Genomic DNA, 13,073 nt, shown 5'->3' with positions numbered 1-13,073 from the left:
AACTATTTTTGTAGTATCACATAAGAGAGAATTTTTATAAAATTATTTCATTGAGACAAGTATAAATAATCATCTTCATTTATGTTTTATGTACTACGCGATATAACGATACGCGTTTTGTACATAATAATTATGACAGGTATAACTTATAAGTTTCGTGATATAAGGGGCTGCGTACAATAAAAGAAATAAGGAAGAGGAAATAAAGAACAGAAAACAGAAAGAAGGAACAATGAACAGTTCAATATAAAACATGAAATATAATTTAGTAACGCAAAATAGAAGAACAGAGGAATAGCACTAAGGTAAAGTGATGAAATTTCTCTCTTCTGTGTAATTAAATTACATTTCATATGTTTTATATTGAACTGTTTCCTATTTCCTGTTCCTGTTTTCTGCTCTCTATTTCCTGTTTCTTATTCCTTTTATTGTGCGTCCCTAAATTTGTATATCTTTTAATATGTAACACAAAAATAATCGCCAAAAAACGAGAACTTTTAATACTTTTATTTGCTGGCATATATATTTTAGTTTTTTAAAGAAAATTATGTAATTCATATTGTTTTAATGAAAAAGTTAATATATAATTTCTTAAATTTTTTTTATATAAAGTTAACATATCATTTTTAATTCTTTTTTCTGAATTGCTCTTTAGTTAATCTTTGGTGATTAATACATATATAGATAATGTTATGATATATGTATACATACAATAGACTCACCGATACGATGCGCAACAGCTCCATAGTACAAAGCGTTGATCTATATCTATAACATATAAAAAACACAAATTATATGTAAATATAAATAATTTTCAAAATAATTAATATTTGAAAAAATCATAATATAATGCACAATTAAACTTTTATTCGTATCGTAAAATATATTTACTAAAATTACGTCATATAAACAAAAATATAAATATTTGAAGGCCTAAAACAAGCGTTTATTATAAAATAATTACAAACAACAGTAAGATCAAATTACTGTCGAAACGTCTCGCTTTTTGTAAACAATCAAGTAATTTGATGTTTTTTTATAATATGTATGTTAAGTCAATCGTAAATTTTATGTAATTAATTTATAATAAACGCTCGTTTTAGGCCTTCAAATATTTATATTTTTGTCTTATTGTACGAGCTTAAATTTTATTAATTTATTACGTCATATAAATTATTAAAGTTTTTAATGATATTTTTTTAGATCTTTTATACATATAAAATATAATAAAACTTAATTTTTAAAAAGTGAAATAATTATAAATTGTATAAACAAATATTAAAGTTATGTACATATATATATATATATTTTTTTTTTATTATTAATAATCTAATTATAATAAAGTTTAATGTTATTTAATATTTTTTTTATTCTTTGTAAATTTTACTTTAAATATCCAGATTTATTTTCTTTTTGCAAATTATATGTATACATTTTTTTAAAAATTTTATTCCAAATTTCTTTCTAAAATTCTTATATTAACTTATTTTCAACTTTATTTTAATAAAAATTTACATAATAAATTTATATAAATTATATAATATATAATTATATAAATAATATATTTATATAATATTAATTTATATAAATTTGTTTTAATTATAATCTGCTTACCACATGGTTGCTTCGTCGATGCCCGATGCTTCCTCGGGCCTCCTCCTCGAATCCTCTTTTGTTCGTACTTTAGCGTCTTTTTGGCAAAATACGATAACGCGCGCATTAAATTAGCAAAATAAAATAATCGCACGACAATTTGAACGACACTCCCGACGTTAATCATACGCGACTCTATATACGGCACTCCCGATTTTAATCGTATGCATATTTTATGCGCTTTTATTAATTATATGCGACGCAGTGATACTACCTGTAAAAATAATTATAAAGATTATAGTCTTTCGCGAATAATCGAATAAATCATGTAAATTATATATTTCGTTGAATAAATTCGATCTAAAAATATATACATATAAAATATGATAAAATATTTCATATAAAAAGTTGTGTTTATTATTATGAGAATTTTATTATAATTTATTTAAAAAAAAAAAAATTATTAAAAATTAGTGAAAGTTACATTTATGTAAAATAAATCGTTATCGTGGAGATAACGAGCAATAAAAATAATATGTGAAATATAAGTTATAAATCTACTTACGACAAGATTGCTCCCCCGCTCTCTCTCTCTCTCTCTCTCTCTCTCTCTCTCTCTCTCTCTCTCTCTCTCTCTCTCTCTCTCTCTCTCTCTCTGCTTCTCTTTTACTCGTACTCTATATAGAATCTATACGTACTTACACAATAATACGCGCGTCGCGAAAACACGATTAATTACGACAACACACGCGGATTTATCAACAAAATAAAATAATCGCACGACAATTTGAACGACACTCCCGACCGTTAATCGTACGCGACTCTTTATACGGTATTTCCGATCTCTCTTAACCGCGCGACACTTTGTGCGGAACTCCCGATATTCGTACGCGACTTTACATCCGGCACTTCCGCTTTTAATCGTGCGCATATTTTATGCGCTTTTGTTAATTATACGCGACGCATATTTGAGAGAACAGCACGCAACAATTATTAAACGAAGCTACGATCCGTGTGGCACGTCACGAAATTTACGCGGGATGTCGCAGTGATGCCAACTGTCTAATCAGAAATGATCAGTCTCTCGCGATTAATCGATCGTTGAAAAGATCGATTAACATAGAGAGCTTTACTCGATCGACCTAAAGTCACTAGATTTACACTAGTGACTTTAGATGGGCCAATCAGGCGCCAAAGCGCTCTATGTTAATCGATCTTTTCAATGATCGATTAATCGCGAGACTGATAATTAGACAGGTGGCGCCACCGCGGCGACTTGCCGCGTAGTTTGCGACAGTTGGCATCACTTCGGCGACATCCCGCGTAAATTGTGCCTCGCGCCCGCGGATCGTATAGCTTCGTATAATTAATATAATTAATATAATTGTCGCGCGTTGTTCTCTCAAATATGCGTCGCGTATAATTAACAAAAGCGCATAAAATATGCGTACGATCGAAAGCGGGAGTGTCGTATAAACTGTATAAAGTCACGTACGAATGTCGGGAGTTGCGCACGAAGCATCGCGCGATTAAAATCGCAAGTGCCGGGTAGAGTCACGTACGGTTAACGTTCGGGAGTGTCGTTCAAATTGTTGTGCGATTATTTCATTTTGCTAATTAATGCGCGCGCGTTATCGTATTTTCGGGAGCGTGTGCTGTGTAAGTGCCAAAAAGACGCTACAAGTATAGAAAGAGGAAGAAAAGAGGAAGAGGAAGAGGAGACCCGGGGCCCGGGGAGGCATCGGGCAACGGCGGAGCAACCATGTGGTAAAAGCAGATTATAATTAAAACAAATTTATATATAAATTAATTATTATATATAAATAAATAGTTATATATATATAATTTATATGAATTTATTATTTAAACTTCTATTAAAATAAAGTTGAAAATAAATTAATTTATTAGAATAAATTTGGAATAAAATTAAAAAATACATATAATTTGCGAAAAAAATGAATTAATTATTTTGAAAATTATTTTGTATACATATAATTTGTGTTTTTTATATGTTGTAGAATCAACGCTTTGTACTAAGAGCTTCGCTGCTGCGCATCGTATCGGTGAGTGTATACATATATAACATTATCTGTATATGTATATTAATCACCAAAAATTAACTATAGCGCAATTCAGAAAAAAGAATTAAGAAATTATATGTTAACTTTATATAAAAAAAATTTAAGATAAATTATATGTTAACTTTTTCATTAAAACAATTTAATGAATTACATATAATTTTCTTTAAAAAACTAAAATATATATCCCAGCAAATAAAAGTATTAAAGTATTCTCGTTTTTTTGTTCATGTACATTTATATATATATATTCATGAACATGATAAAAATTTTTTAGCGATTACTTTTGTGTTACATATTAAAATATACAAATATATAGGGGCGCACAATAAAAGGAATAAGAAACAGGAAATAGAGAACAGAAAACATGAACAGAAAATAGAGAACAGTTCAATATAAAACATATAAAATGTAATTTAATTACACAGAATAGAGAAATTTCATCACTTTAGCACTATATTACTCTGTTCATCCTTTATTCTGCATTTCTAAATTATATTTCATATGTTTTATATTGAACTGTTCCCTATTTCCAATTCCTGTTTTCTGTTATCTATTTTCTGTTCCTTTTATTTCTTTTATTGTACGCAGCCCCCAAGTTTTAACATTTAGTTATAAAAATCTGCACATCGATTAGTCTCATTTGCACATATTATTATCAATTATACACAAAACAATTAATACAGGACGGTTTTGTAATTGTTGTAACACTAAATATATTGCGATAAAATTCTAATTAATGTTGATGATATATACAAAAGTATCGTGGAAGTATTACAAATGAATATGACGTATATGTCGATAACAAAAATCTTAGTAAAAATCTACTTCGTTCTCATTGTCATTTTCTTCATAATAATATCACATATTAAAAAAACCTGCCGAAATATCTGCAATTGCCACAATATTCCTTCACGCGCTCTTGCGCACCGGATGTATTGGATGGTCCATGCCGGATAAATCGGGCGGATGTTTCTCGAAGTAGCTGATCTCTCGCATTCCACTCGCCGCAATTTCCCAAAGATCGGGGTACTTCCGTTTGAAATTTTCATACCACTTTGTCACGTAAGGCCACGCGTCCAACTTAAAGTCGATGGCCTCCAGACACATCGTAGCGGTTATCAGTGGAAAATCGGCGATTGTTAAGTCATCTATATATAAATAATAATATAAAGACAAGATAAATTTAATCTTTAACTTTTTTAAATTAATTTTTCGCAATGATAAATACATAAAAGAAGAAATAAGAAGAAATATCATAATATGCATTTTAAATCGCGGGTGTCTCTCTCAGGATTTTTTTTTTTTTTTTCAATTGATTATTACTCTTTTTCATTTAAAGTAATTATTATAATTTTCCCAAATATTAACAATTGTGTGAATATTAATTATGCGCTATCAGCTATTTCATTGCAATGTCTAGTAAAAAAGCTTCTTCGCCAAACTTTGAATCTTATCGATTATATTGTTCGCCAAAAAAAAGTTTATACTGACAGAATTTTAGCGAGATAATACGTATATATATTAATTTTTAAATACATTTATATATTAATTTTTCGTCGAAATAGTAAATACTACATTAAAGAAGAAATAAAAAGAAACATCATTATATATACATGCATTTTTAATTTTCTATTATCGCGCGCGCGGATCTTTTTTCAATTCGTTATTAAAAAATATTACGAAAATCTTTTCTTTTTTAAATATTACGATTTTCACAAATATCCCGTGCCATTGTTTCGTGAATGTTAATTATGCCCTGTAAATGCACTATCAGCTGTTTCACTGCAGTGTCATAGTTGTCTAATAAAAAAGCTGTGAATCTTTGAATCTTATCTTATATTGTATTGTTCGCAAAGAAAAAATTTATTGACAGAATTTTAGCGAAATAATACATATACATATATATACTCACTGCCTGCTGCATACATGGAATTTTCGCGTTGCAAATACGTGTTGAAAATATCCAGTGCAATTTTTGTTTTCTTCAGACCCAAGGGCGTGCGTTGATAATCAAAGAATATCGGTGCCATCTACAATATGCGATTGAGAATAAGTATTCTTGACAAAAATATACGAGAAAATTCAATTAAATATGCACTTACAACGTATTCGGAAATATTACGATAATAGAGTGCCAAATTGAAACACAGACGATGATTGACAATTGCTCGCAATTTCGGTTCCTTCGGATACAGTTTTCCACTCGTATCGTATCGATCGGCTAGATATTGCAGAATAGCATTGCTGCAAGCACGATATAAATTAAAGAATTTATAAATAAATAACATACGCGTCTCTTGATTTTATCCTTCACAACGAATTACATCTGCATAAATTTATACGCTTGCGAGAAATAACCATCTATAAATAATAGATCTTTTTCTTATAAGGAAACCTCGCAAATTCAAAAATACTGATTTGGATGAAACTTTACACATATATATTTCATCATTAATAACATTTTGATTTTTGTATAAAACATTTTTTGATATTTCGAATACTTTTCGAGATATATCGAGATTTCATTTCTCAGAATTATTTTTGGGCCGCAACAAAAATTTCTAAATTCATCTATTTATTTTCTCTCCTCCTATATATATGTGTGTAAAATTTTATCAAAATCAGAATTTTTGATTTTGCGAGCTTCTCTTATTGTTAAATGTTTTCTCTTAATATATAGGGAAAAAATAGTCTCTCTTTAATTTTTTAGAATCGATAGTAAATGTTTTTAACTTTTCACCTTTCGCCCATTATAAGATCATCATCTACCAGAGTAGGTATCTCCTTTTGTGGATTCAGCTGCAAAAATCGATGCAGTTTTAACGTTTCCTCTATGCGTTATTTATTTGAATAAAATTTTTTTTTTTTTTTTTTTAAATACCTCCTCGTATTCCTCAGTCATATGTTCGCCTTTTCCAAAATCCACATCTATCAATTCATACTTGACATTCAAAGCCTTCAACAATTGACGACATGCGAGAGATGGTGGACCATCCGAGACGGAATATAGCTTCATGTTATTGTATCTGGGACATGCAAATATTATGAACAAAGATCTTGTTACGCAAGATCTTGTGAACAATACAATAAAAATAAGATTCAAAAGTTCACAACTTTTTTATTAGACGACTATGACACACTGCAGTGAAACAGCTGATCTTATTATGAACAAAGATCTTGTTATGCAAATATACAAAATTTAATGTACTAACAAAGTGTGAATAAATTAATAAACTACGAATAAATTATTTAATGTTAAAAGAAAATGTAATATTTTGAAGCTAAAAATGTTCAGAAAAATTTAAAAATTAGAACTTATTCAGAAATTGTTTTTTTAATGAACAAAACCGAGCGTATTATAAAAAATTTTCTTAAAACTGTATTAAAGAGAGTACAACTACAGGCTTTTAAATGTGTTCTTATATAAGCCCGCGATAGCCTCGATGAATGATATTAAAATTTACTAATATGTTATTCTATATAAATATAAACAAATCATATTATTTAATAATTAAGTAAAATGTTACTTTAGTTACTTACATTTATTTAATAAAGCACAAGACGATATGCGTGATTGCTGTGACTGAAGTAAAAGATACTAACAATAAGACATATGACACCAAGTCTGCCTTTCACTATTTGTTCAAGGCTTATAACACGTATAGTGACATATACATAAGACGTATATATATGTATGTATAACACGTAGAGTGACCTATTTCACAAATTCTACTGTGGTAATGTATGCATATTTATTATCACAGGCACTCGATAAAATTATAATTTAATTTATCATTGCAACTGTTACATTGAAATAATTCGTTATTAATTTTTATAAACATATTTTCAAAAAAATAGCTTATCTTTGATATTAGATTTAATAATTCGAGTCACATTTTGTGATAAGCCAAACGAGCATATTGTTATAAAGAAATATATAATATAATGATTTTAATAGAATATATGTGGGATTTTAGAAATTAAAATACTGCCATATAACGCATTTAAGAATAAAGATTACATGTTTATTTATTTTCTCAGGTCTTAGTCTCGCTACAATATTAATTGATAAATTAAGAAATCCTCAACGCAGGAACACGTAATATCGATGGTAATGAAAAACGATGTCAATTTTGATGTTTCAGTAACTCATCGCAAATCTCTCGTATGCAGAGATAGAGTAAAAAGAAAACAAAATATTATCTAATAAGAAATCCTAAAACTTATATACAGACATTCCATATCTCAAAAGTGTGATAATAATAATAAATATAATAACAATAATAAATGAAGCAGCATTTAAAGCTACGTCTTATCACGCATATCGTCTTGTGCTTTATTAAATAAATGTAACATTTTACTTAATTATTAAATATATAAATATGATTTGTTCATATTTATATAGAGAGTAACATATTAGTAGATTTTAATTATTCGAGGATATCGCGGGCTTATAAGAACACATTTAAAAGCCTGTAGTTGTACTCTCTTTAATACAGGAAATTGTTTTTGCTTCGCCTTTTTAACGAGATACGGAACATCTGTGCAAGTTCTGAATTCTCACAGATGAGATAAGAGGTATCTTTTGTCTCTAGAATTAAAAATTTTTATAGACGCTAAAAATCTTTATAGACATTATATTGGCAACTTTGTTACAAAAATGTAATATCGGTTCGCGAGTCAGAACTCTAATATACAGAAGCCTATATATTATAAATTATAACACGTATATATCTATATATGTTCATAAAGTGTGTTCGCATTCTGCATCGTCACATGTTTTGCACACAATAATCACGTAATTTACTAAACTTAAAATAATATTCGTACCTCAGCTATATATTATAGTATATACAGTACACACACTCACACCTTATACAAGAGATTAGACAAAATCGTAACAGTTTATACGTAAAGAATCACATTGATAGTGTGGCAGCAGGGGCTACTAAACTTTTTTGCCGAAGTACATCGCATTTGATATATCCGTAATTAATGTAATATACCTCGTTAAGATATTATTTTCTTTTTTGTATCATAAATGTGTGTTTCCGTAAGAGAGCGGATTGATATTTAAAATTTCGAAAATAGTATATCCTAATACATAGAGAGGAAGCAATTATACGTGTGTGTACTACATTTTAACATTTTCTACGCTCGTTTTACATTGGAAAAATATTTGCGCGTAAAAACAGAAAAAAGAAAACGAATGCAATTGCATAGTCAAAAAAACAAAATTTGTAATATCTATATAAATTTTGATATAAAAACATAGAATATTATAATAAACATCTTTCTCGCTGTGATTTTTCGCTTCGAACATAACGTCACGTCATAAACGCTAATTGGCTGGCGATATAACAATATGTAATTTGAGCATGTCTTTGTTGGGACCCACCAGAAAAGGAGACACCACGTTCTCCGATACTGAGCCCTGTTGCGGATTGAGTTCCTCGAACGGCAGGAGATCGTCCAGATTCAGGACGCGATCCTTCCTGCTGAATCTGTGAATGATCTCGGTGACTCTCGCGATATGTTCCACCCCGTCCTGCAAACCATAAATCAGGACTCCAATCTTCACGCGCATGTGACTGTTGAACGGTGGCTCCTTGCACGTCAACGACAACCTCACCGATCGCTTCACGTGCTCGGGCATCTCTACCGTGCCTTGCCACACTATGAGGAAAAATTTCTTGAACCATACGCCCTTGGGATATATGTCCACCACCCACTCGCACGTTTTGTCGCCGGCGTATTCCGCTAAATTGGAGTGACTGGAGAATACGAGAGTTCTCGTGTGATACGACGGTAGACCGTGGAAGTTTTCTATGGTCAGTAGCGAGCTACAGGTGTCGACGGTGTACAGTCTAGGCTCGAACAGCAGAGCACCGTCCTCCTCGCTAAGACTCACTTCTCTCACTCTGTCCGTTTGACCCGAATGGAAAGACATGCCGATCGACATACGTTCCACGAAGAATTCCTTGTATTTCTTCGTCAATGGTGATAGCAGCAAGTCCGCCAATTGTCGCGGGGACATCATTGGGAATCGAACGGGCGACATCACCGCTATCACCAGCTGATGCAATGTCGCCTCCAACTCGTCCGGCGATAGCTGCGCTCTCAATCGTTCTGCCTGATGATCCAACCAAAATTCTAGGCACTTGTAGAGCGTCATCTCGTCCTTTATGACTAAACTGCTTTGATGCAACAACGATACTAGAATATCTAAGTCGAAGTTCCCGAAGTCCGCAGTCTTGGCCACTAGCCCCAAGTTCCACTTGATGAAGTTTTGGCACGCTTGGCTGATGTCGTGGTGGCCGCAGTTCAACGTGTATTGCAGCCATGACACCAGAGTGCCGTGTATGGCAGCGAGCGCAATATGATTTCGCATGTAGTCAAGGCACAACAATATCAAATCTTTGACGTTGTACTTATCGGCTAGAGACAGTATTGGTAGAACGACGCTATAGTTAATTCTTATTTGACCGGTGTAAAAGTAACGCAAAAATTCGCTGAATATTGGCGCGCACTGAGGCGTTTCTTGAAGGGTTACCCTGCTTTCTTGAGACTCGCTCCATTGCGGACTCATCAGCATCACCTGAAAACCAGTCAACATTCAGCATCATTCTGTATTAAATCTTAAATATATATATTAATACAATGTTACAATAATACAATATTTTTTTTGCACTTACTTGGAAAACATCGCTAGAAGCACAGAGTATAAGTCGATGTGCCGGATATTCCACACCATCCACAACAAGACAGATGTCATTCATAAGACGTTCCGCATACAGAGTTGCTATCTTTAACAAGACTGTACGCGAATTGTCTACCTGCAATATCAATAAATTAGTAGATTGCATAAAGACAAGTCCTTAGGTTTCTCGAAACACTCAATATGTACCTCAATAGAGTCCGAGCTTTCAGATTGTGCAACTGTGCTCTGACTGTTATTAACAGTCTCTGATTTCTTACTGGGATCCATCCTTGAAGAGCCTGTCATCCACCCGATAGTAGTCCGCAGCATCTGCACATGTTTCCTCGACGTATTTACAATTTAATCGTCGCTTTCCATGATCAACGATGAAATTTTAATCAAGGCGACGAACTATTTCCATGGAGGTTTGCATCATCATCTGGAATAAGGCATATATTAGAAATATCTCGTTGTAGGGTCGACGAGTCCAATTGAATCGAGGTTGAGAGAATTTACAGCATGTAATAGAAGTCTAATTTCGGTTAGCGAGACGGTGTCTCTTCTGGTTATTGCGCGTTATCACCTTTGAACAAGCAGCAGTTTGATTTCTTAGGACACTGTCTGTGTTGTACGAATATTACAAGTCGAAATCGACCGACTTGCGTGTAAACTGTTCGCAAGTAATTTCGAAAAATCCTCTACATATATATATATGTATATATATACTAGTGCAACTCCTGTGTTAGATGTCAGAGGCGAAGAGAAGCTGAAGAGCGATCACGCCGGCGTTCTCGGTGCAAAGTGTAATCAGAGGAGGCCTTTTTCTGATTGTATATATACACACACGAAACTGCTGTGGTATGCAAATTAATCAAATCGTTGTTTCTAGAAGAGTTACGTGAGACGTCATCTACGTCTATTCCTTTCCTCTGGTTACAAAGTTGACATTTCGTATCGATAAAATAGATTGTACGGGTTTGCATCAATGCTAATAGAATATATATATATAAATTTTTTATTTCAAAATCGTAAATTGTCAGGAATAATATATTTAAAATATAATTAAATTTTATTTATAAGATTAAAATTAATAATATTAAAAAATTATATAAAATTATAATACTGTTAATTCTATCAATGAGAATTATCATAATATTAATTTATAATTATAAAAGTTTTGATTATACGAGATGCACAAATATAATATAAAAATATGCAATATATAATATAATACAAATATATAAAATGTAAAACATAAAAAATGCATGTGAGATATAAAAACACAGAAAAAGCAGTTGTATTATATGGATGTTAGATTATCTTTATTTAATTACATCTGTTTAAAAGACATAACTTATTTATAAAAATATGGGAGCGGATAGCGCGGGGCTAGGATATAATAGGACCGAACAAATCCTTATAATTCGCTTATTGTGAATATAGTTAATGCTAATAAAATTCAGTACTTTTTACAGATTATAAGGAATAACAAGATCTATTTATAAAATAATCGGTGTGTTGCTTAACTTACATCGTAAATAATTGTTATTATTATATCATAATGCCTAGAACTATACCGCTTGTTTTAACACAGAATGATATGGTGCAGCAGAGAGCAGTTGAATTTCAAACACATGATAAAATTGCCCAACACTTTACAACGTTACGTATAATGTCTTACGTATTGCTTATCTTTTTTTTTATTTTTACAAACGAGAGAATCGATTACAGATCTTTACTCTTACTTCTGGATTTTATTACGCTTTACAAAGTTGTACTTTTAGTTGCATTTGTGCAATTGGTTTATCTTACTTGTGACACCGTATATTACGACAAAATAGTTAAAAAATATATATAGACTTCTTATAAAACTTCTTATACTTATATACTCCTTTCTCTTGTATGCATACATTTATGCTCTCATTCATTATTATTTAGCAGACTCTGTATGATTTTGACGATATGTATGGGCAGTTCTGAAGAGATATGTATGGGCAGTTCTGAAGAGATATGTATAATAATTTCTTTTAAATATCTCTTAAATATTTCTTTAAATAATATGAGTAAAAAAAAAGACATCCTTTTCTTATGGAAAATACATTCGTAGAAAAAACAGGCACTGAAATTACGTTGGACCTATATGATACGTTTTTCATGATCATAAAAAAGAAAAGCTCCGTCTCACACCGTTATATGTAATCTAAAATTGCATTAAGTATCTCACACATGCGATCCTTGATGCAACAGCAAATTACATACGATATAAAATACAGTTATGTAATAATAATATAATGAAAAGGAGACGTGTGTGATTATCGTACGCGGTATACATCTTACAAAAGTAAGATATAGTACAATACATATAAAATGTAGCAATAATATATATATATAGATAAACTTATGTAATATATATATAAAAAAATATGTAAAAACGGGGATGTATTTGTACAAAAATTCAGGAGAGAAAAGACAATTATATATAAAAAAAAAGTACTTAAACGGTACAAAAGATACGAGCGGATAGAAGATGAAGAGTATTTACATTTTACATTGTCATCTTTCGATACAAGATTAAAACAAAAAGAGGGATTCGACACGATTCTACAAACAAATTATACCGATGATATTATTGCAAAAGCGCGCGCACGAACTTTCTTCATCCCGCAACAATAATTAATTCTTTTCTCTCTCTCTCTCTC

At 31.1% G+C, this 13,073-nt stretch overlaps 2 protein-coding genes across 3 annotated transcripts; both read right to left on the bottom strand.

Annotated features, from left to right (window-relative positions):
* Window positions 1–4,118: 4,118 nt before the first annotated feature.
* Window positions 4,119–7,333, bottom strand: Gfzf (GST-containing FLYWCH zinc-finger protein). The gene is made up of 6 exons (XM_083039341.1): window positions 7,215–7,333; window positions 6,556–6,700; window positions 6,415–6,473; window positions 5,777–5,918; window positions 5,587–5,704; window positions 4,119–4,822 (listed from the first exon to the last, which is right to left on the bottom strand). Exons 2-6 carry the CDS (start codon window positions 6,688–6,690, stop codon window positions 4,584–4,586), a joined length of 693 nt encoding a protein of 230 aa, XP_082895467.1. The 5' UTR covers window positions 6,691–6,700; window positions 7,215–7,333; the 3' UTR covers window positions 4,119–4,583.
* A 347-nt stretch (window positions 7,334–7,680) lies between these two features.
* Window positions 7,681–11,270, bottom strand: Tango10 (transport and golgi organization 10). 2 transcript variants are annotated; one of them, XM_083039327.1, is made up of 4 exons: window positions 10,891–11,270; window positions 10,582–10,813; window positions 10,370–10,510; window positions 7,681–10,272 (listed from the first exon to the last, which is right to left on the bottom strand). In XM_083039327.1, the coding sequence occupies exons 2-4, from the start codon at window positions 10,702–10,704 to the stop codon at window positions 9,016–9,018; spliced, it is 1,521 nt and encodes a 506-aa protein (XP_082895453.1). In that variant the 5' UTR covers window positions 10,705–10,813; window positions 10,891–11,270; the 3' UTR covers window positions 7,681–9,015. The 2 variants fall into 2 exon arrangements, with proteins under 2 accessions (XP_082895453.1, XP_082895452.1); XM_083039326.1 differs by having other exon boundaries at window positions 10,958–11,269.
* Between the last annotated feature and the right edge of the window lie 1,803 nt (window positions 11,271–13,073).

Source organism: Prenolepis imparis, unplaced genomic scaffold, assembly GCF_030444845.1.
Source record: "Prenolepis imparis isolate NDT839.2.m4 unplaced genomic scaffold, iyPreImpa1.0 SCAF_5, whole genome shotgun sequence".
NCBI lineage: Eukaryota > Metazoa > Arthropoda > Insecta > Hymenoptera > Formicidae > Prenolepis > Prenolepis imparis.
This window is presented reverse-complemented; position numbering and strand designations above follow the sequence as displayed.

What these genes read in the sequence shown, in the direction of transcription:
- Gfzf (XM_083039341.1), bottom strand. Translation starts at nt 6,690, where the DNA reads ATGAAGCTATATTCCGTCTCGGATGGTCCACCATCTCTCGCATGTCGT. An exon ending in GTAATATTTCCGAATACGTT is followed by an intron (nt 5,705 to 5,776) that starts GTAAGTGCATAT and finishes CGCATATTGTAG; the next exon opens with ATGGCACCGATATTCTTTGA. An exon ending in TTCCATGTATGCAGCAGGCA is followed by an intron (nt 4,823 to 5,586) that starts GTGAGTATATAT and finishes ATTTATATATAG; the next exon opens with ATGACTTAACAATCGCCGAT.
- Tango10 (XM_083039327.1), bottom strand. Translation starts at nt 10,704, where the DNA reads ATGCTGCGGACTACTATCGGGTGGATGACAGGCTCTTCAAGGATGGAT. An exon ending in AAAGCTCGGACTCTATTGAG is followed by an intron (nt 10,511 to 10,581) that starts GTACATATTGAG and finishes TTGATATTGCAG; the next exon opens with GTAGACAATTCGCGTACAGT. An exon ending in CTTCTAGCGATGTTTTCCAA is followed by an intron (nt 10,273 to 10,369) that starts GTAAGTGCAAAA and finishes ACTGGTTTTCAG; the next exon opens with GTGATGCTGATGAGTCCGCA.